Consider the following 22,861-nt stretch of genomic DNA (forward strand, 5'->3'; position numbering starts at 1 on the left):
TTAAAAGAATAAAATTTGCGAAAGGCTAAAATAATCCTAATAAAATCAAATATGCCCCAAAATATCCCTAAAAACAATAAAGAAACCCTAAAACAAATAAAAAGATCTCTGTGTGGGCCCATGAGTGCGGCCCTTCGTAGAGTAAACACGCATGGACGTCTATGATCCCCATCAACTCCCCCCTGCTGAAAAGAACTCTCATACGGATAATGAAGAGTCTAGTACTGCTCCAAAATGTCAGGGTCCAAAAGGCGAAGCTCCTCCTCGGTAAGCCAAGTAGCGTCAGAATCTGGTCGACGATGCCACTTGACAAGATAGCGCTGAAAATCACCATGGCGTGATGAAACGATCTCATCGTAAGTATAGCATCAATCTGGTCGGCAGAAGGCTGTGGAACTGGTGGAACCACTGGTACTGGGGCTGGAATAGAAGAGCTAGCTGTCCGACCTATAGAAACATATGTCGGCATGTAGGAAGCTCGAAGGTACCTCCATATGTGATAAGATCTTCAATATTGAAGACGAGACTAATATTCATATCAGCTAGTAAGTCTATTAAATATGCGTTAGGGCCATACTTACGAAGGATACGAAAAAGTCCAATGGCTCGAGCATGTAATTTTTTGAAAGGATGGCGAGGAAAACGTTCAGATCGTATATGAACCATAACATAGTCGCCTTCATTAAATTCAAGGTTCCTACAATGTACATCAACACTAGTTTGTAGTCAACATTACTTGTAGCAATCCTACGATGTATATCAGCATGGAGGTCACGGATGTGCTGTGCAAAAGAATCGGCGGACTAAGAGGGACGGGCATCAGGGGGTAATGGTATAAGATCAACGGGCCAACGAGGGTTGACGCCACGAACACTCTCAAAGGGACTCTTTCTAGTAGTCCGATTGATTGACCTATTGTACGCGAACTCAGCAGTCGGTAACAAAAGATCCCATGTACCTGGACGGTCTCCTACCAAACATCTCAACAAATCACCCAAGCTACGATTAATTGGGTTCCGAAGAGCTTTCAAAGTGTCCTCAAAAAATAACTAACGAATTTGACATCTCTGTCAAACACATTGGAAATAGGTAGCCCATGAAGTTAGACGACCTCCTTAAATAACAGCTTTGCAACATGTACGGCATCAACTGTTTTGCTACACGGAATAAAGTGTGCCATCCGTGAGAATCGGTCTACCACAATTAGGATGGAGTCATGTCCTCTAGCTGTCCTAGGCAGTCCAAGGACAAAATCCATTCTAACATCTTGCCATTGAGAATGAGGAATAGGCAATGGCGTGTATAATTAGTGTTTTGCTTCTTAGCCTTTCCCAATTGGCAGGTGCGACATTTAGACACAATTTGTGCTACGTCTTTCTTTAAAGATGGCAAGTAAAATTGATCATCGACTAGCGCAATTGTTTTATCCCTACCAAAGTGTCTTTGCTAGGCCTCCAGCATGCAATTCCCAAACTAAGAAATTTCGAAGTGAAGTTTGAGGAATGCATAGCCTAGATCCTTGAAATAGATAGCCATCCCGTATTAAGTAATCATCATGATCTCGACGGTTACCATCATGGACATCTTGAAAGATGATGCCAAAATCAGGACGTGTGGCATACTTGTCTTTCTGCCTATTAAATCCTAAGACCTTGACACTCAGACTGTAAGACCTTAACCACACGACTTAGGGGATCAACGGCTTTATTTTTTACTCCGGTCCGATGATTGAGGACGAATGTATATTCTTGTAGAAATTCTATCCACTTATCGTGCCTTTGATTTAATTTCTTTTGTGAATGAAGGTATTTCAACGCTTCATGGTCAGAATACAAGACAAACTCCTTAGGTAATAAGTAATACCAATGAAAAACAATGCCTGTATAACAACGTACAACTCCTTATCATACGTAGAATATCGTTGTTTAGCCTCATTAAATTTCCTTGCTAAAATAGGCTACAGAGTGTCCTTCTTGACTCAATGCACCTCATATCCCCACTCCTAACGCATCACAGGAAACCTCAAAGACTTTAGAAAAGTCAGGGTAAACTAGGACATGAGCCTCAATCATCTTCTGCTTGATATTCTGGAAAGCTTGAGTGGCAGCAGGGGTCCAACGGAACTCTCCTTTTTCATGCATTCCGTTATTGGAGCCATACTGAAGCCTTTAACAAATCTTCGATAAAAGGTGACTAATCCATGAAAACTTCGAACCTCTAAAAGCGTCTTTGTGACACAGGTAGGGATGTCTTATCAACCCAAGCGACCTTGTACGGTTGCAAGTGTGGTTCGGGTTTGAGTTTCATTTTAGAAACACCCGCTTGGGAGACTACATCCATTGAACTCTCACCGTCGATGACGTTTTACATATTGTGCCTCCGCATTCAAGATTAGTGTGAAGTTGTGAACATGTTAGTGCGCTGGCAATCCTCTTTTTCTGCAGGTGTGGACAAGATGTGACGCACTACACCAACACGCAGGCCATCATATGCTCCATCAAGGTCATCTTCTTCTGCCGAGTCGACCGAATCAAGTGGCTCAACTTGTTCGTCCTCTTGGTCCTCGAAAGGATCACCATGCTCCTCTTCTATAGTAAGCGTGCGATGTGGACAACGGGACGCAATGCGACCTTTCCGGTGGCAGTTAAAACACTACGGACCTGGTGGGACTTGACGGGAATTTGAAGTTAGAGGTCCTTGACGGGAAGTAGAAGTTATCGGTCTTTTATCCCGATTAGTGCTAACTGTGGGACCAAAGTTGTTGCTACCTCTAGAAATAGTGTTATTGCTTCTTGAGGTAACTTGTCCTTATTAGACAACCCTACCAGTTTGCTGTGATGTTGTTTGGGTCTCTCTCATTTGGGATGTTCCACCTCTGAGGTTGGGGTACCTAAGATATTTTTCGATTTCAAGAGCCTTATGGTAGGCTTCCTCCATAGTCTCAGGGGCATGGAGTTCGACTTCTCTCTTAATCCCGGTCCTCAACCCATATACAAACTTGCCTACAGTCATGGGAAGTTCTTCAAAGACATCACATCTCAGCATAAGCTCTTAAAACTTAGATAAGTAAGCAGCAAGGAAGCACGGGTACTCTAAAAACCCTCTTGTACCCGTGTCGGGTGCGTATCTGGTACGGATACGTTCGTGTACGTTTCGGGTACGCACCCAAATTTAAAAAAAAAAAGAAGGTGAAGATCGGGTGCGTTTGGGGTGCGAAGATCGGGTGCGCACCCCGACGCACCAGACACGTTTTTAGTTTTTTTTTTTTTTTTTTTTTTTTTAAAAAAAAAAAATTAAGTTACGGGGGTGTGGGGGTAAAAAAAGGGAGAGGGGTTGTGTTAAAAGAGAAATACTTAATTTAAGGAGGTTGTCTAGAGTAAAGGGGAGGCGGGGTTTAAAAAAGATGTAAGTATTAGGTTTTCTTTTCCCCTCCCCTCTCTAACGCAACTCTCTCTTGCTCTATCCGGACTCTCCCTCTCTCGACGCTCTCTCAACCTCTCTCGACGGCTCTCCGACTCTCGCTCTCTCTCTTTCTCCAACTCTCTCTCTCTCTACTGCTCTCTCTCTCTCCATATCTCTACAACTCTCTCCCTCTCCCGCTTTTTTTCTTTTGTCGGAGATTATGACAACTGATTGTGTTCCCCAAACCTATTATTAGGTTTAGGCCCTGTTCTTTTGAGATTATAACAACTGATTGTGAGCCCCAAACCTAGTATTGGGCTCATAATTACATTTATATTTGAGTCCAATAATAGGTTTAGGGCTGACAATCAGTTGCCATAATCTGAAATGAATAGGGCCTTAGGGCTTGGAATCGGCTGTCATAATCTGAAACGAACAGGGCCTTAGGGCTGGTAATCGGTTGTCATAATCTGAAACAAATAGGGCTGTTAGATTGTGACAACCGATTGAGATCCCAAAACTGAATATTGGAGTCAAAAGTAAACATTATGTTTAATTCTGACTCCAATAATCAGTTTTGGGCTCACAATTAGTGGATTAGGGCTGTTTATTTGAGATTGTGACAATCGATTGGGAGCCCAAAACTGATTATTGGAGTCAAAATTAAACAAATTATGTTTAATTTTGACTCCAATAATCTGATTTGGGCTCGCAATTAGGGGCTTAGGGTTTAGGCCCTGTTAATTTGGGATTGTGACTACCGATTGGGAGCCCAAAACTGATTTTGGAGTCAAAATTATGTTGACTCCAATAATCTGATTTGGGCTCATTTTTTAATAAAATTAGATTTTGTCATTTTCGTGATGTTAGTGTTAATTGATTTTCTCCAATTGTTTTTTAAATTTTTTATAAATATATAATAAAATATTAAAATATATTATATTCGGCGTACCCGCAACGTACCCACACCCGGTTTTTTTGGATAATCACGTATCCTTGACGTGTCGTACCTGCACCCCGTACCCGTACTCGTGCTTCTTAGGTACGCAGCGACCGTAGAGTTTGACTGCATCAACCCTAATAAATCTCTTAACGGCTGTTGTTTATAGAAGGTTGGCACGTACTTATCCTTTAACCTGATCCTCATCTCATCCTGCGTGAAATTGTATGGTTGTCCTAAATGCACTAAGCTCCTCTGAACAGTTTGCCAATGCCGCTTGGCAGATCCTACTAACTTAATTTTGCAAAACTGCACACGATGATAGTCAGTCATTGAAAACCATTCAACGTAGTCTTCCAGGTCTGCTAACCAATCGAGGAAGGCATTGGGGTCTAACTTACCATCAAAACTAGGAACATCAAGTTTTACCTTTTTAATAATATCCATATGCTCAATGTGGTGACGATCTGGACCCTGTCTCTGAGGTCGAGTAGCAAGACACCTATCTGGATATCTAGCCTGGGTAGGTGGCTGTAGGGGTGTTCATTATTCGGTTTTAACCGAATAACCGAACCAAACCGAATTGATTCGGTCGGTTCGGTTCGGTTTCAGTTTTTATTTTTGGTTAATTCTGTTATTCGGTTTCAGTTATCTCGGGAAAAAAATTCGGTTAACCGAATAACCGAAATTAACAAAAAATAAACATTATTTTTCAAAAAATGGTGTATGGGCACTCCGTAGGATGATCCAAACCGTCCATTTGATTGATCACAACTTAGTTGTGCGTAAAAAATTCGGGCACTCCGTAGTTGTGCATAAAAAATCGTTTCGATAGATTGATCATAGCCCTCAGATCAAACCGTCCAAATACATATTTTTTTGTCTTTTTCTATCACTATTCGGTTATAACCGAATTTTTAATCGGTTCGGTTTCGGTTTGGTTTTCGTAAAATTCGGTTCGGTTTCGGTTATTTCGGTTCGGTTATCAACCGATTGAACACCCTCTTGGTAGGGTTGGCCAACATCAATCAGTTATAATCCTCTTGGTTGTCTTCCTGGAGTTGTTCCTCATCAACAAATCCCTCATGGTAGGGTTGGCCAACATGGTAATTTCTACTATCATTGCCCCGCATGTAACTTTCCATAGCAGGGGTTTCTCTAGCAATGAAATGAGGTCTCTGAGGGGTAGGGAGAATGCTGCCTGGACCGACAGGATGTCCAAGAGCATTACCGGGTTGGCCCATCTAGAGCCCAGGTCCATCCATGTGAGTGGTAAACCTGTCACCCAATTGACTCTCAATAGGGCCTTTGCCCATCGATGTGTTCAACTGCCTAAGGTTCTCTTCGAGTTTTCTATTCTTCCTTCCATTCGCTGTATTGTTCCCCTAAGAGTGTTCACGACATCTTCCAAGGTGTTGACTTGGTCTTCCATTTTGGTTTATGAACGTGTTTTTATGCTCATGAACTATGGGTAAGGGAAGAATGGGGGTTTTGCTGATATACAGCGCAAATTACTAGAAGTAATGCAACTAAACTATGCTAATCTAATGCAAGGAAACAAGTAATAAAGGAAACTACTAGAGGTGGGTGTAAAAAAAATGGTATGCAGGGTAAAGGGGGGTTTCAATGGATAGAAAGTAAGGGTTTGATGAAAAAAATAGGATGTATGTGGGCCCTTTTGCAATTTAATAGCCTAACTACCAATAGTAATATTGAATCACTAATTCAGTAAAGAAGATATGTACCTTGGTAGCCTGCTAATAGCCAAGGAAGTCCTGGTGGTCTTCCTGACAACTGTTCTGTACTAGAAGTGACGAAGACGGCGTGCGCGGATCGGTGTCTTTGATGAGCCACTAACACAAGGCCAATGGGATGGAAACATTGCGATCAAACCGTCCAATACAGTGCGATGGCGATAGAAAGTGACTGCCTATCGCGGGTCGTCGATCGGATATCAGGAAGGTACTGATCGGATGATAGAACATGATCGACGGCTGAGATTGCTCTTGAAACTATGCTGAAAATCATTGCCTGTTGCTGTAACTGAGGTCAATGTGTTCTGCTGGTCACGCGAAACAACTTCCATGTTGAAGTGGCGAGCAAATTTCGAGTGAAAAGAGTTCGAAAGTAGAGAGAAGCTAGATAGAAAGTGGAGAGAGAGAGAGAGAGAGAGAGAGAGAGAGAGAGAGAGAGAGAGAGAGAGAGAGTGCTGATTTTTTCTATGTTTTTTCTTTTCTTTTTTTTGGAGGGGTGCCTAGAGGTAAAAGGAGGGGGGTTTAATTGGTGTTTCTAAATGGAAAGGGGTGCGCAAGGGAAGAAAAGGGGGGTAATAGGTCTTTTTTTAACTCAGACTCCATCCACGTGACTAAGTCACGTGAATAACTTAGAAAAGTAGAGGAGGGGGTTGTCCAAGGGAGGAAAATGGGGTTAATATAAAATGAATAGCTAATTGAAATTGGGGGTGTCCAATGGAAGAGGGGGGGATATGAGATAACTTAATGTGTAAGTCACGTACATGCACATCCGGAAAGCTATCAAATTGGAATAGGAGGTCTCCTTTACCTTTGTAACCCGTAATCAAGGTTTTAAATTTCAGTTTCGGAATGCGTTTCGGTCCTCACCGAAACCGAAATTTCGAAATTTCGGACGAAATCTCTAGAAATCAAATAATGTAACATTTGATCCCCTACAAAATTTCGGCGAAATCCCTAGAATTTCGGACGATATTTCGGACGAAATCCCTAGAATTTTTGCCGAAATCCCTAGAATTTTTGCCGAAATTTCGGGATATATTAAATAATGAATAAAGCCCAGATTTTTTGGTGATATTCCTTAAATTTTGGCCCGAAATTTCAGGGAAAATGAAATTTCGCTCGAAATTTTGTAACGTTTCGAGTTTACCCCATTTTGGTTTCGGTCTCAACCGAAACCCGAAATTTCAGATTTCGGTCGAAATTTAAAACCTTGCCTGTAATAGAAGGTTACTATTACAGGTAGTGTCTCTATTCATAACTAGTGGAACCTTCAGATTTCGAGATAATATTTTTGTTGGTAATATGCTACCTACAGCTGTAGGTAGAGTCTCTATTCATAACTAGTGGAAAGCTAACTTAACCTTTTTGAAAAAACAACCTGATGCTTTCCTCTTCCTCTTTAGTGGAACACGGCACTGTGTGGAGATTTGGGCGTGGAAAATTCTGAAATTCCGGAAAAGGATTTTGCGTGTGGATGAGGTTTGGGCTGAGAAGGACTGAAGTTTGAGATTGGTGTTATGTATTGGCTTGGCTTGGGTTGGACTAGGGTCTAGAGTTTATTTCTTTGGTTCTATTTTGGTTTTTTTTTTTAAAAATCGAATGGGGTTTTGGGAAGTTAAACAGGTGCTTGTAGGCTGGTTTTATGGTGTCTAGGTGGTTGCTATGGCCAACAAAGGTATGTGGGAGGATGTAAGACGCTGTCAAGACAATAAACAGATGGTGGGAAGCGGTAGTGAAACTGAAAGTTGGTGTTTCGGGTGAGGAAACAAGGCAATAGGAGACAATTTGTGGGTGGTCTTCTATAGGTGTTGGAGAAGATGTTTAGGGAATAGAATCAATTGAAGCAAGGTGGAGAAAAGGGGTTGGTTTGAAGGTACTGGGCTGAGAGAAAGTAGGTGAGTCTAAGGAGCGTTTTTGTGGCAGCCTTTGGAGGTAACTTGCTGAAAATTGAAAGAGGGTAACAATTCGATTGGGATGATGATGAAGTTCACCTCGGCAGACCCTCCTTTGATCGATTCTTCCATGAATTTCACCACAGACTAACTTCGATCGTAAAAGTCCTAACTTGGATCTTTTGCTCTGATACCAAATTTGATGTAGGGTAGAGAAGAAAAATAGAAGAAATGGAAGAAAAGAGAAGAAAAAGAGAATAGATGGAAGTAGAGAAGAAGAATTTAGGGAGGAGTATAAGAAGAACTCAAGTAGGGGAAAGAAATCTCACTCAATTAATCAATAATTCATCAAAGGCCAAGAAAAAAGTTCTAGTATGGCCTATATATAGGTTTTTAACATCCCTAAAAGAAAGAAACCTGCTAAATTACGAATCCCTAAAAGAATAAAACTTGCTAAAGACTAAAATAACCCAAATAAAATCAAATATGCCCCAAAATATCGTTAAAAACAATAAAGCAACCCTAAAACAAATAAAAAGATCTCTATGTGGTGGGCCCATGAGTGCGGCCCACCTAGAGTAAACACGCAAGGGACGTTTATGACAAGGAAGCAGGATTCTTCCCTAGGAGTGGGGAACCTCGATTCCCGGGTTCTCAAATCCCAAAAAACTGGGAATCCCGGTTCGGATTCGCCGGAAACCTGATTCCCACTTTTGGGAATCGTGGTTTATGATTCCCTAGAAACCCGATTCTTACTTTTGGGAACCGCGGTTTAATGTTATGTGAAACGCGATTTCCCGGCGATTCCCCGGAGATTACCTCTCGATGCCCAACTCCCCAACGATTCCCCGACAATTCCCGGACGACTCTCCAGCGACTTCACGATTCCCGCTTCCGACCATCCCTGGAGCCTTCGATTCCCGCTTTCGATTCCCATTTCAATTCCCGCTCTAGCAACCTTGGTCTATGATCCCCATCACATGTTCTAATGACATATTACTAATCTAGTATGTTTTGGAAACTCCTGAGTTTGGGACTCCGCCATCATTTTATGATCTTCCAATCTTATTGCATGTCTCTGGAGTCTGAAATTTTGGATCACGCACTTACAATATCTATTCCTATGGCACTGCTTGTTTTTATTCTGCCAGAGTCTGCTAGATGTGAAAAGTTGGATGGTTTCTGAAAATAACATTTCGGATGTGTCTAATCACCTTTTTCATAGTTATGATTTATAGAAATTGATTTATATTCAATGTTCATACAATATGTAAAATTGGGACAAACAATTATCTGAGATTATTCTTTATTGTTGACTATGGTTATAGTTGTAAATTCCGTTTCGGTCGCCATTTTGTTTTGGCCACCGAAACGAAATTTCGGTCATTTCGGTGCATTTCGGTCGAAACTTTTCGTTCACACAAAAAATATATTAAAAAATATGAGAAAAATCCAAAAAAAAAAAAATCAATAGAAAAAGATGGAAAACTAATTAATAGTCCAAAATATGTGTCCCAAAAGGCATATTCATTACTTAAACACATAAAGTCTTGCACAAGTCCAACTGATAGTCTGATACATAGAAAAACATAAAAAAAAAAGATACATGAAAGTGAAACATAGACAATAGCTAGTAGCAACAACTCTCAGTCATCATAACCCGGATGATCATACTCAATGTCTTCTTCGTCGTCGTCGCCGCCGTCATCACCACCTGGACCACCAGTAGGGACATCTTCTCCAAGAGGCATGAGAAAGTCGTCGTCGTCGTCGTCCCCGGCCCCAACCACAGCAGTTGGTGCTTCAAGATTTTCCCACCCAATGTGTTCCGGCGTGAATATGACATCTTCTTCTTCTGCAACCCAATCCATCATGACATCCAGATGGTCTATGCTCAAAGGGTCACTAGTGGTAGATGATTTCCTCAACAAATCCCTGAAAAGGAAAACATTAAGTTTAATGTCAAAGGTTAAACTTAAAAGCTTAAAGTGATGAGGTGAGAGTTGAAAACATTATACTACGTTGTATACCTTTCTCGAAACTTAAGATTGTAATGGACAAACACCAAGTCATCTAATCTCTGGTGCTCCAACCTATTTATCTTTGCAGAGTGAATGTGTTCGAAGATGCTCCAATTCCGTTCACACCCAGTTGCACTGCAGGTCTGACTGAGGATTCTGATCGCAAAGGTCTGTAATTCTTCCACGTCACCTCCGAATTGATTCCACCATGCAACTGTAAAGTAACAAATAGTAAAGCATTATTTGTTGAGAGACTGAAAGTTAAAATGAATTATACTTAATTAAACAAACAACTCAAATATACCTGGTCCCAACTTCGTTCGGTTGCGGATTGCAAGCTTCATTCCAAACATACCTTAGCCTCTCGATAATCCTCAATCTGATTGGTGATGAGGTCTTGTGTAGCTTCATCAGGTACCAGTCGAGTGATGCATGCCAACAAGCCTCTGGTTACTTCACTGTGCCTAGAGAAGGTAGGAGTGAAAAAGAGAGCAAGGTTAAGAAAATATCCTGCTGCATGGAGGGGACTGTGGAGTTGCCTATCCCATCTTTGGTCGATGATCCTCCAGATGGGCATGTAATATGATTTTCTCTTCAACCTCTCCTTGATGTTCTCTTTGGCCTTATCCATGGCCTCATATAGGTAACCCATCGCCAGTTTGCCCTGTCGATCTACTAAACGCAACACTTTCACTAAAGGTTCACTGATGTTTAGAATGTACTTGCATTGGTCCCAAAAAGATTTATCCAACAAAGTACTAACCACCCCTTCACTCAGTGGGTGTTGGACAAACCTACTAGTACTATACTCATCAGACACAAACATCTGCTGAAGTGCTTTCCGATTCAACACCAGACTTTGTATGCTAATGAAATTTGTAGCAAATCTAGTTGCAGCAGGGCGGCACAACTCCTTCCCACCTGTGAACTTCTTCCTCATCAAATTCAAGAGGCTTCCATGGTTGTAGATGAACTTTGTAATCGTCCGAGCCCTCTCAATTGTGGTTGCTATGTGAGGAAATACAGTCGGTTTGCACAGATGCTCCAAGATGAGATCTAAGCAATGAGCTGCGCACGGAGTCCAGAAGAATGTACCAAACGCGGCATCTAGTCTTTTCCCATCAGCTTTGTAACTTGGCTCACTGTCACTTACAAATTGCACCACATATTCCGGATTCACCTCTCTGACAATCTTTTCAAAGATATTGTATAATTCATCGGCATTCTTCACTATGCCAGATGCATCAACGGATTTGAGGAATACGACTCCTTTAGGGCAGTACGCCAAAAAGTTGATTAGGGAACGTTGTTTGGTGTCTGTCCATCCATCTGCCTTAATGCTACAGCCTAGGAAGCACGGGTACTCTCCCGGGGCTCCCTCATCCGCACCCGACACGTATGGGGTGCGGGTACATCCCGGTACGCCCCGGGTACGTCCGGGGTACGTACCCCATTTTTTTTAAAAAAAAAAAAAACTAGTTTTGGTGGTTGGGTGCATGTCGGGTGCGCACCACGCGTACCCGACACGTCCTGCTGCTTCTCTTTCCTCTCCTGTACTTCTCTCTACTTTCCTGTACTCGGTATTTACATGTAAACCATTTAAGTAAATGTCTTTACCCCCCTTTTGGATTTATTAAAAATAGTTTCAACACCCAAATCTAAAAGGAAAAAAAGTCAACTCTCCAGTTCTAGTACAAAATTCAAAGAAAAAGGGTCGGGTCAAAATTTTAACTTTCTTAACTTTCTTAACTTTCTTAACTTCCAAACGGTGGAGTATTTTTCAAATTTTAAAAGTTCATAAAATCTATTTTGTCCAAACATTATTAAATCCCAAAAGTCCGGTAAAAAAAATCTCATAATTTGGTTTCTAAAAATTATTCATCTTGTCAGGCACTGGTCAACACACTGGTGACAGACTTTTTTTTCTAATGAATGATGTATTGATGCCTCATATTATGAAATATGGAACTTAATCACTTATGAAATGAAGATTAATATTAGAATTTTTCATTTTGGTGATGTTATTGTTATTTGATTGCTTTACAATTTTTTTTTAAATTTTTATAAATATATAATAAAATATTAAAATATATTATTATATTCGGCGTACCCGAACGTACCCGCACCCGGTTTTTTTGGCAAATCACGTACGCACGTACCCGTGTGGTGTCATACCCACACCCCGTACCCGTACCCGTGCTTCATAGGCTACAGCCAGTGTATCTCCTTGACATCTTAATCTCCTCCAAGTAGTTGTTTACCTCATCCACTGTATTCTTCAAAATGGAACCCCTTAAAGCATGATAAGTAGGTGCCTTATAACTCGAACCCACGACATTCACAGCATCAAACATAGGTTGCCAGAAAGATGAATTGGCAACGTTGAAAGGGAGATTGGCATCGTAGCAAAGCATGCCAACCGTCATGTCTGCTCTATCCACTATTTCTTTGGTAGCCAAAGCACTTTTAATGCTTGGCTGGGCTCCAGGGGTTGTTCGTGGTGCAAATAAATTCCTGATCCCTCCTGTGATTCCCTTCTTCTTCCTTTTTGTACCACTCGGTTCTATAAGAACTTCCTTACCCCTTCGTTGAGGCAATGGTGTGCCAATGTCTTCATCCTGCTCTTCTTCTTCATCTGGTGTGCCATAAAAACCTCCAATCTCTGCTCTGGATAAGCTCATCCTAGCTCTTTCTTTTCTCTTTGCATCTAAAAGTTGCTTCATTCGATATTTTACATCTTCAGTCACTTTTTTACATGATGCTACTTCACCAGGAACAGCCGCTAAATGTTCTTTCAAGCGGGTTATACCTCCACCCGATATGATTTGGCCACAGAATATGCAAGTTACTTTATTTTTTTGACCCGGAACCAATGTACCGTAAGCCCATGCCGGGTTATCCGATCTAGCGGGTGCCGAACCAATAGAGGATGCTCCTGCAAAAGGTCCCGAGCCCGACCCACTCATTCTGAAATGAAGTAGAAGAAGGGGGAAAATGAATTAGAAGAAAGAAAATTGAAACACATTACAAAAAAATGAAGTAGAAGGGGACAAATGAAGTAAGAAATAAAAGAAAGGAAATGGAAATAAATAAAGAGAACCTTGAGGTTGAACTTGATTTGAAGAGAATAAGATAATATTAGCCTTCCCTCACTTGAAATTTGTAGTGTAACTTGTAAGCCTTCACTTGAAATTTATAGTGTAACTTGTAATTTGCAAGCCTTAGGAAATAGTTCTTGTAGTTGTAAGTTGAAGGTAGGCCTTCCCTTTGCTCCAAAATGGACTTGGATTGAGTTGAAGAAGAGTGTAGACTTGTGGGAAATTTATTAGAATAGATAGTGTAAGTGAAAGTAGAAAAGAGAAGGAGAATCACTTATGTGAAGGTGGAGGAGAAGGAGGTAGGGAAATGCTATTTATAGAGTTTTTTATTGTTTGTGCAAGTAAAAATGACTAGAATACCCTTCCCAATAGCTATAAACGGTCACATTTGGAGGCTAAAATGGTCAAAAACCCAAAAGAGCCGTTACAGGGGCATTGATGTAATTTCTGCAAAAAACAGTCAAACTAACCGTTATAGCCAATTTCGGACGAAATTCAAAATTTCGTCCATTTCGGACGAAATCTGAAATTTCGGTCAATTTCGAACGAAATGACCGAAATTGACCGAAATTTCGGACGAAACGAAACGAAATTTATAACCTTGACTATGGTTCAACTTTGTAACTTGAGGGGTACAGCATAACCATTTTCTTGTATGTTCTAGGCCTTCTATTGTTTCCTACGATTTAGCCGACACTTTGAATTTATTGCCGACACTCGTGTGCACACGTGTAGACACTCCTTTAGACACTTTTAAATGTACTGCTAGAAGTGTCTATAACTTTATATGTATGCATGTAGATGAGTGTGACTATTTCAAGATTTTAGGGGTTGCCATGTCAGAAACCCCGTATCCGTGTTAAAACTCGACACACAAATCCGTATCTACAAATCATGATTATATGTACTTTCTATTTTAGCCGTGTCCCCGTTTCTAGAGTTTGATAGTTTCCCGTGCCCGACACTCCGTGTCCGTGTCAACATGCGATACTCATGTCCGTGTCCACAAATCATAGATTGTTTCTTATCCTGAAGTTAAAGTCTCTTCTGCTTTTGTTTACTGTTGGTTGGTTTGTGTTAAACATGTCTAAAGATTTCATTGAATTCTGATGCGCTGGGAACAATGTGTTTTACTTCCCAGTGTGGCTCGTTTCTTGGAATCTCGCGGCATGCTGGAGGATGCACTGGAAGTAGCTACAGATCCTAATTATAGATTTGAGCTAGCTCTGCAGCTTAAAAAGCTAGAGGTTGCAAAGGTATGTTTCTGTTTATCAAATGAATGCATAAGGATCCATTTAAAGTTTTAAACAGTAATTACATTATTATATTGCTTGAGCTTGTTTCAGTTTCTCTCTAGAATGAACAGCTCTTGAACTCATTTGCTTTATTTTTGAGGACACTACTTTCTTTGTAGGAAATTGCTGTTGAAGTACAAAGTGAATCGAAATGGAAGCAATTGGGAGAATTAGCTATGTCGAATGGAAAGGTACTTTTTTAACCTGCAATATTCATGGCTTCTCAAAAATTTCCAAATGGCCTGATATTGCTAAATGGGCTGTTGGCAATGGAGAAATTACATCATTTTAATTAAGGAGATCAAATGCCCACTTTTGTAAGATCACATGTTAGATAAGCTGACCCATTTAGTTCGAAAAACACATCTGAACATTTCAATCTTGGTCTCATGTGTTCTCATTTTAGGCCTTTAGATCTTGATGTTTTAAAGATACCTTTTCCCGATTCTGACCACTCTGTCTGTTGCTACTGTGATTCTTGCATCCCTATTTATTTTTACTTTTGAATTAGGAATGAATTAAGTTCCACACTTCAATGCATATCTAGCACCTTTGATTTAGGACCCTTTTTTTCGATGCAGCTTGAAATGGCCGAGGAATGTTTAGTGCATGCAAAGGACTTGAGTGGCTTGTTGCTTATCTACTCTGCTCTCGGGGATGAGGAAGGTGTAGCTAGACTTGCATCTCTTGCCAAAGAGCAAGGGAAGAACAATGTGGCCTACCTTTGCCTACTCATGCTAGGGGAAATGGAGGGGTGTCTCCAGCTATTGGTGGAGAGGTAACCCTTTTATTCTCAATATGTACTGTACCATGTACATTAAATCTCGAATTTTTCTTGTTATTTTTTCAGCATTATTATTGGTTGATATTCATATTGCCGGTAGTTCATTTACAGCAATCGGATACCAGAGGCTGCTTTTATGGCTAGGTCCTATCTTCCAGGCAAGGTTCCTGAGATAGTAGGAATGTGGAGAAATGACCTCAATAAGGTTTTTCCTTTTCCTTGGGATTAGAATAGCAAGATAATTAGTTACGAAAGCTCAAAAAAAATTCTTCTTGATTCAAGCAGTCTGTTTTTTATATGCTGTTTATGAGCAGCATCATATCCTTTCCTTCAGTTTCATCTGGTCATCACTGTAACTGCTTTTCTCGTATTGAGAAAGAGAATATAATTCCTTGATTCACTAATTTTATTTCTGTCTTCAGGTCAACCAAAAGGCTGCTGAGTCTTTAGCGGACCCCGAAGAGTACCCTAATTTGTTTGAAGATTGGCAGCTTGCCCTTGCCATCGATGCTAGTCTTTCACAGAAAAGGTACCTTTCATGTGGTTCCATTGTATATCTGTCCTGGAATCTCTCTTTCCTTCATGATTTTATCATGGTCTTTTCCATTTTCTGGTACTACTACTGTCATGGATTTTTTTCATATTTGTATGCTTAGGCATGATTTTGCGTGATATATTTCAGACACTAAGTGATTCACGTTCCTATATTGTTACGATATTAAATGAATTTTCTGTCGGAAATCAGAGATTGAGTGATATGGACTTGAAATGATAAATAAAAACTTCCTGCCAGGCTCGTTTCTTTAGGATTAATGATTTTCTTAAACCACTCGTTAGGCCAAACACCACGAATCAAACATGCCAAACAAAGAAATGGTTTGGCAACATTAACAATCTAGTCTTTATACAATAATCAGAGATTGTTTGTTGTCTTCGGGTTTTCAAACCCAAAAAAATTGACTTAAAGCTTCACCGATTTTGTAAAAATGATTACCCAATGCTAGAAATCCCTATTGTTTTGTTTCCATAGTTATCACAACCTTCCTGTCTATCTTTAGAGTCGTACCTTTTTCCTTTTTCTTTTTTTGGCAGACAGTGTAGATATAATTCAATACTCAGGAAATTAATGAGTTGGTCTGTTCTGTACCTGTTTGTGAAATTAATGGACTGATTTGATTTTGATTTCTTTGTTGCTGGAATAGGGGATCATATCCTTTTTCTGAGGAATACTTAAGCTATGCTGATAAACCCAGCATCAATCTTGTGGAAGAATTCAAAAGTATGAGATTCGATGAAGAGGATGAAACCGCTCTTGAAAATGGAGATCTAGGTCATGAGGTAAGCCACATGTATTTCCTTACTAGTTCAAATTTTGTTTTGTTCCACCTAACTAGGATTGTGTGCAGGAGGGGAATACACTGTTCCGAATATACTGTGTTCTGGTCTGGGTCCTAGTTTTCCCCTAGTTAATCAATCAAAGACTCCCTTTATTTGCCTTGCCAAGTTCTGGTCTGGGTCCTAGTTTTCCCCTACCAAATCAATCTAACAAGGTTTTAAATCTCGGTTTCGGTTTCGGTTTCGGTCATCACCGAAACCGAAACGTTTCGGTTTCGGAACGAAATTTCGGACGAAATCTTGTAAAAATTTCACCGAAATTTCGGTGAAATTTTGGAAATTTCCGAAACGTTTCACCGAAATTTCCGAAATTTCACCGAAATTTTGTACTTCACCGAAACGTTTCACCGAAATTTCCGAAACGTTTCACCGAAATTTCCGAAACTTCACCGAAATTTCCGAAATTTCACCGAAATTTTACCGAAACGAAACGTTTCGGCCGAAATTTCCGAAACGTTTCGGCGAAGTTTGGTACTTTTCCGACTCACAGTGAATTTCGTTTCGGTTTCCACCGAAACCGAAATATTTCGGCCGAAACGAAACGTTTCGGCCGAAATTTAAAACCATGCAATCTAAGACTCCCTTTACTGGCCCGTGTTTTTGTCTGAGTCCAAGTGCTCAAGTTCAAACACTGGTTATGAAATTGGTTTGGATATCTGCAGGAAGCTAAAATTGATATTTTCACTTTTTTGGGCACCAAAAGGCTCTGAACTGCGATGTACAAAAAAAATGCCATAAATATTTTGTTTTTGTAAGTAGCTTCTGTACCATCGGATTCTGAACAGTGTGAGATGTCTGCAGGAAACTGCTTGAAAGAGACAAACAATTTATAATGGCTTCTGAATAATCGGGTTTTGTAGACCAGTTTTTTAATTTTTAAAATGTTATAAAGGAACACTTTCTTGATTAAAAGAATGATATCTCATGGAGACCATGTTTTTTTAGTCTGCTATAATTTTGAAAATGTTACAAAGAAATCCTTTTTGTAACTAAAAGAATGCTTTTGCTGTTTGGTTGAGGGCTTATTAATAAATTTTGTTACTTCTAAAAAAAACTAAAAAAAAGGAATGCTTTTGCTGTTTTTTCTCCTTGCACCGGTGGTTTTCCTAAGAGCCTGGCCGGTTTCCTCTAGCCTCAGGCAATGATCTATGCCTTAATTTATTTTAATTTCTTTGTAAAAATGCAAAATTGCTAAAATAGTAACCTAGGTAACCAACATCTGGGATATGCTTTTCATTTCGAAAAAATGGTGAGCGCTCAGAAAAGGTTTTGTAGTTTCTGAGTTTAACCCTCCCTTGGTAGAAAGTCTCTAGGGGTCAATACAAAATTGTACGGGCTTATTGCCATGGTTTTAATTTTTGGTTTCGGCTAAAATTTTAGAGTTATCCGAAACCGAAATTTCAGCCAAAATCCCAAAATTTCGGGCGAAATTTGGTATTGGCTGGCAAAATCCCATATTTTTAGGACGAAATTTCCATTGAAATTACCGAAATTTTGTTAATTTCTTTCGAAATTCGTTAACGTAATAAAAAATTGTTGTTTTATTATAAATTTCGACGGAAATTTTGGTTTCGGCACCTTTTTGTTTCGGTCGAAATTTAAAACCATGCTTTTTACTGACTTGGCCGATTTTGTATAGTTTCAGAGTTTGTACTTAGTACTAAAGCCGACAAAGTTTAGTTGTGGCTCAGACGTTGAGGAGTTCTGAACATTTTGTCCCTAAATATTGCCTCTTTTGCTTCTTCTTCCTCCACGCTTGTATTTTGCATTGCCAGCAGTTCGTTTCAGGGTTTTATGTCCTTGTGTTAAATTTTAAAATGCAAAAGTTAATATCTATCTTTGATAGCTGTTTAATTTCGTTATTTTATTCTTTATGTATCATTTATGGGTTTCTTTAGATAGTTTTCTATTTCTTAACCATGTGTCATAAGACTAAATAATGAGAACTTTAACCATGTGTCATCATACTAAATAATGATAACTTTCTACATTATAGGTGATAGAAGAGAATGGAGAAGAAGAGGGTCAAGATGAGACCATCGAGCTGGATGATTCTACCAATGGCGCCGTCCTTGTTAATGGCAACGAGGCTGATGAAGAGTGGGGTACGAATAACGAAGGAATTCCATCGGCCTAAATGCAATTGGTTGGGCAAGTGTAAAATTCCAAATTTTGTCTCCGGTGATTAATTGATTTTCTCTAAAAGGCCCTTTTGTAACTATCATATTACTAAAAATCATCACTAATTATTACTATTATTAGTATATTATTTTGAGAGGAATAACATCACATTGCATATTCACTGAAACGTGGTGTATATTCCATTCACGCTCATCCTATCACAATTAGAAGATGTGATGAACCTCTCTCATATACATTTTCTAATCGTCATCAGAAAGAAGTGAATAGTGTATACATTGAATTTCAGTGTCTTTAACTATATGTGCAGTATGGTTATTTGATGAAATAAAAGAAAAGAGAACACTATATGCTGCATTACTGCTATTAGTACTTTTACCAACAATGCTACGACTGCTGGTACTTCAATTATTGTTATCATTATTAGCTAATCTAGAGAACAAACCCCAGAGAAGCGTGAATGTTTAAGCAAATTGAATTCGGAAAATTTGTTAAAATTTGTTTTATGCCCATTTTAAATCAAAAGAAACGGTGACTTTAACATAAAATGGACATAAAAGAAATTCCGCCCCCATTTTAAGTGGAAACATTAGCGTAAAATTTGTTTTATGTCCATTTTACGTCGAAAGAATCGGAGCCAAAAGGTAAAATGTCCGTGAAAAATCAGGGATCATCACCATCAAGAGAATTTCTAACATTATCATCTTGGGGAAACTCCTGAAGTGCCTTATTTATCTTGAAAGCCACAATCACCTTTGCATGTCAGATCTTGAGACCCTAATAATGTGAGATTATTTTGTCATTTCCTTAATACCATGTTTAATCTTAAGTTGGTTTCTGTATCTTTGTGGGCAGTAGGGAGGTGGAATTTATAATTTCTTTTGCATAGGCATATCTTAATAAGTTATTTGTTGTTTTTAAATGATGCATTTGTTTTCAGTCTGAATTAGTGTCCTTTGTTTTCTTTTGCTGAGTTGGCAGTGATTGCGCCGCGTCAATAGATTCCCAGGGATAGCCGGTTCTGGGAGTGTAACGCAGGTAATCCCCTCTTCTTGTTTCGGAAAAAAAAATTGAAATCATTTCCATTATTTCTTAAGTTCTCTTAGCCTTTTAATCAGTGTACCATTTTTCCTTTTCACTTTGAAACTCCTGTCGTTTTCCTTCATTGAATTGGCTATTGATGTTGCATACCCCATGTTTTAAAAGTAGTGGACTAGGGGGCTCAATCAATGTTTCTTTAACTTAGGTGAGTCAAAAGGATTTTTTAAATTGACTCGGTAGGGTAAAACCTGGACTTGGGCAAGAACTTGACCAATGTAAAATTGAGTCAACCCAGCCGAGTTGATGAGTTTTTAATAGGGGTGCATCTCGGGTAGATTTTTTGGAATTCAGGTTGAGCTTTTACCTTAAAATCGGGTAGGGTTTGGGTTGATTCCAATTCATTTTTGGGGAAAAGCTAAACCCGACCCGACCCAAGTTGCACCCTTAGTTTTTAACCGGTGGATATACCAATATTTCAATATAAATCCTAGAAGAGCTTTGATATTCATCTTCCCATATAAAGTATGTGCGCCAACTTACTGGTGCAAGAATTCCGCTATCTGCTCTCTGTTCAACAGGCGATGGTAAATGAGCCCCCGCAAGTAGGTTGTGGCCGCATGGATCTATGTCACAAAATATCGTTCTTGGGAATTTCTTGGCAAGGGAAAATGTCAGGATATTTTATTTTATTTTTTTTCAGGTTTATATCGGGAAAAATGATAGCATAAAATTATCTCAAATATATATGAATTAAGAAAAAATATAAAATATAAAATATAATTTTGTAAAGGATTCATTACCCAACCCCAACTGGTTTGGGACAAAGGCTTAGTTGAGTTGAGTTGGTATAAAATAAAAAATATAGTAAAAATAATATAAAAATATCGTGATATTCACGTGGAAAATGAAAATGATGCTATATTTTTTAAATTCTCGGAATTAATTCGGGATTTTGTCGTTTTATCAAAAATCACAATAAAATTGCTATATTTTGAAAAAAAACAGGAGATATTTGTGACATGGCCATGGCTCACATGAAATGGTTGGTTTACATGCTACATTTACATAGGTATCAGTTTTGCTCATGTTTTTTCACTTTCACTTATGTTCAGTTTGCCTGGTGAGAGGAGGCTGGGAGAGGTGGCAAACAAGTGGGTTCTCTCCGGTTGAGCCTACGGTGGTTTTGCAGTAAGGGAAATTTTGTGGCACAGCACTAGAACTTTGTTTTGGTAATATTCTTCTTCATGGAAGCTTCTTTCATGTACCATTAGAACAGTAATTCCTGTCAAGGAAAGATCGTGCGGTTCGGGATTTTTCTTTTTTATTTCTAAAAATTCTTATTCTTTATTTTATAATATGAAGGATGGGGGAGGCCATGTTCTCTCTCTCAAATGCTTCCCATTTTCTCATTTAATAAAACTTTGGTGCTTTGTTTTTTCCATCAACTGCTTTTGGATTTGAATATCACGCCCCCAGGTGATCTCAACCATTGATTTATGCAAGGCTATCTCACGGTTTGGTCTGGTTTGGTCTCTCTCTCAGCAAAATCTTAGTTGATTCGACTCGGTGCTATCGAGTATCAAGTTAATGTAGCAAAGTGTGATTGACGCAGGCATAATTCGGGAGAGTCAAAGGTTCAAACGTCAAATGAGTTTTATAATGTACGAGAGTTTCCAAACTATAGATTGGATGGTTAGGATGAATCATTTGGTTCAAATATTAAGGCATTAGAGGTCAAAGGAAAAGCCCACTTATGGATAATATATGGTAAGTGATATATTTGCCCACTTTTCTTCCCTGGGCCAGCCTGTTCTAGTGTATTTATAACTACCTTATGCGCTACGAGGGGGTGGCCCGAGGAAGAAAAAGGTGCGAATATATCATTTCCCAAAATGCATGTTTTAATCTAGTTTACCCACTCCAAGCAATAGTGGGGTACTTTAGTCATTTTCATTTCCACGGAGAAAACCCGAATCAATGAGACACGTTTTCTCCTCCCAACTTCATGCTCCCTTCTTTTCTTATCTACTAATATATAGCTAGAGAAAAAAGGAATTTCTTTTCTTTTTCGGTGAGATTTACACATCAGCATTACTCTTTTACCATTAACTCCTTTGCTAATAACTAACAACTATCTCTATGAGAAATTATTTGAGGGTAAAATTGTAATCTACATTACAAAAAGTACCGACCTAGGGTAACTGTCTATGACAATTACGAAAAAAAACTACCAAGAAGAGGTAAAGACATATGACAATAACGAAAGAACTACTTTATATTACTCATGCAGGACACTTGCAAAATAATGACGGATTCTGGACACCTGAAGAGGAACAATAATTATGGAAACCTCTATCGATTGGAGGGCTAGGATCAGCCTATATCGATTGGAGGGCTAGGATCAACCTATGGAAATGATTTTACGAGCACAACTGATTGATGTTGTGTTCCATCACATGGACGGTTTGGATCAACCAATAACCCGCTATAGATTGAAGGGTTCAGATCAACCTATGAAAATTAATTTTGGGGCACAACCTATGTAGGCAGTGGCCCATCTGATGGACGGTTTGGATCATTCTATGGTACGGGCCATACTGTACATTTTAATAAAGTGAGGAGTGTGATCATCAAAATACGGTGAGTGGTGCCATTATAAAATATGGTAGTGAAGACATTAGCACTATATATAATTTGAAACCATCGTTGTTACTTGGATGTTCCCACGCAGGTCGGGTTCAACATGAACCCGACGGGTTCAACCCGAATTTGAGTTGGGTCGGGTCAAGCTTTGTCAAAAAAGGAATTTCTTTTCTTTTTTTGTGAGATTTACACATCAGCATTACTCTTTTCCCATTAACCCCTTTGCTGATATTTAACATCTATCTCTATGAGAAATTATTTTAAGGTAAAATCGTAATCTACATACGAAAAGTATAGACCCGGGTACCTGTCTATGACAATTACGAAAAAAAACTACCAAGAAGAGATAAAGACATGACAATGACGAAGAACTACTTTATATTACTCATGCAGGACACTTGCAAAATATTGACGGATTCTGGGCACCTGAAGAGGAACAACAATTATGGAAACCTCT

General features: G+C 39.3%; 1 protein-coding gene across 4 annotated transcripts in view; it reads left to right on the forward strand.

The window, feature by feature from the left end:
- The window catches only part of LOC143892776 (coatomer subunit beta'-1-like), a 36,021-nt gene extending 14,819 nt beyond the window's left edge, over positions 1 to 21,202 (forward strand). Inside the window, exons 18-26 of one of the 4 annotated variants that reach the window (XR_013255610.1) lie at positions 14,249 to 14,363; positions 14,522 to 14,593; positions 14,984 to 15,180; positions 15,298 to 15,391; positions 15,609 to 15,715; positions 16,389 to 16,524; positions 18,578 to 18,762; positions 19,702 to 19,758; positions 20,874 to 21,202. Coding sequence is in view for 1 of the 4 variants with exons in the window: in XM_077397638.1 (XP_077253753.1) it covers positions 14,249 to 14,363; positions 14,522 to 14,593; positions 14,984 to 15,180; positions 15,298 to 15,391; positions 15,609 to 15,715; positions 16,389 to 16,524; positions 18,578 to 18,686; positions 19,702 to 19,721 (850 nt within the window). In the remaining 3 variants the exon portion in view is untranslated. The remainder of the gene's footprint in view (positions 1 to 14,248; positions 14,364 to 14,521; positions 14,594 to 14,983; positions 15,181 to 15,297; positions 15,392 to 15,608; positions 15,716 to 16,388; positions 16,525 to 18,577; positions 18,763 to 19,701; positions 19,759 to 20,873) is intronic. The other 3 variants (XR_013255609.1, XR_013255611.1, XM_077397638.1) reach the window with 3 other exon arrangements.
- Positions 21,203 to 22,861: the final 1,659 nt, after the last annotated feature.

This window comes from Tasmannia lanceolata, unplaced genomic scaffold (assembly GCF_043159265.1).
Source record: "Tasmannia lanceolata isolate RefF3 unplaced genomic scaffold, GAP_Taslan_0.1 ptg000015l, whole genome shotgun sequence".
NCBI lineage: Eukaryota > Viridiplantae > Streptophyta > Magnoliopsida > Canellales > Winteraceae > Tasmannia > Tasmannia lanceolata.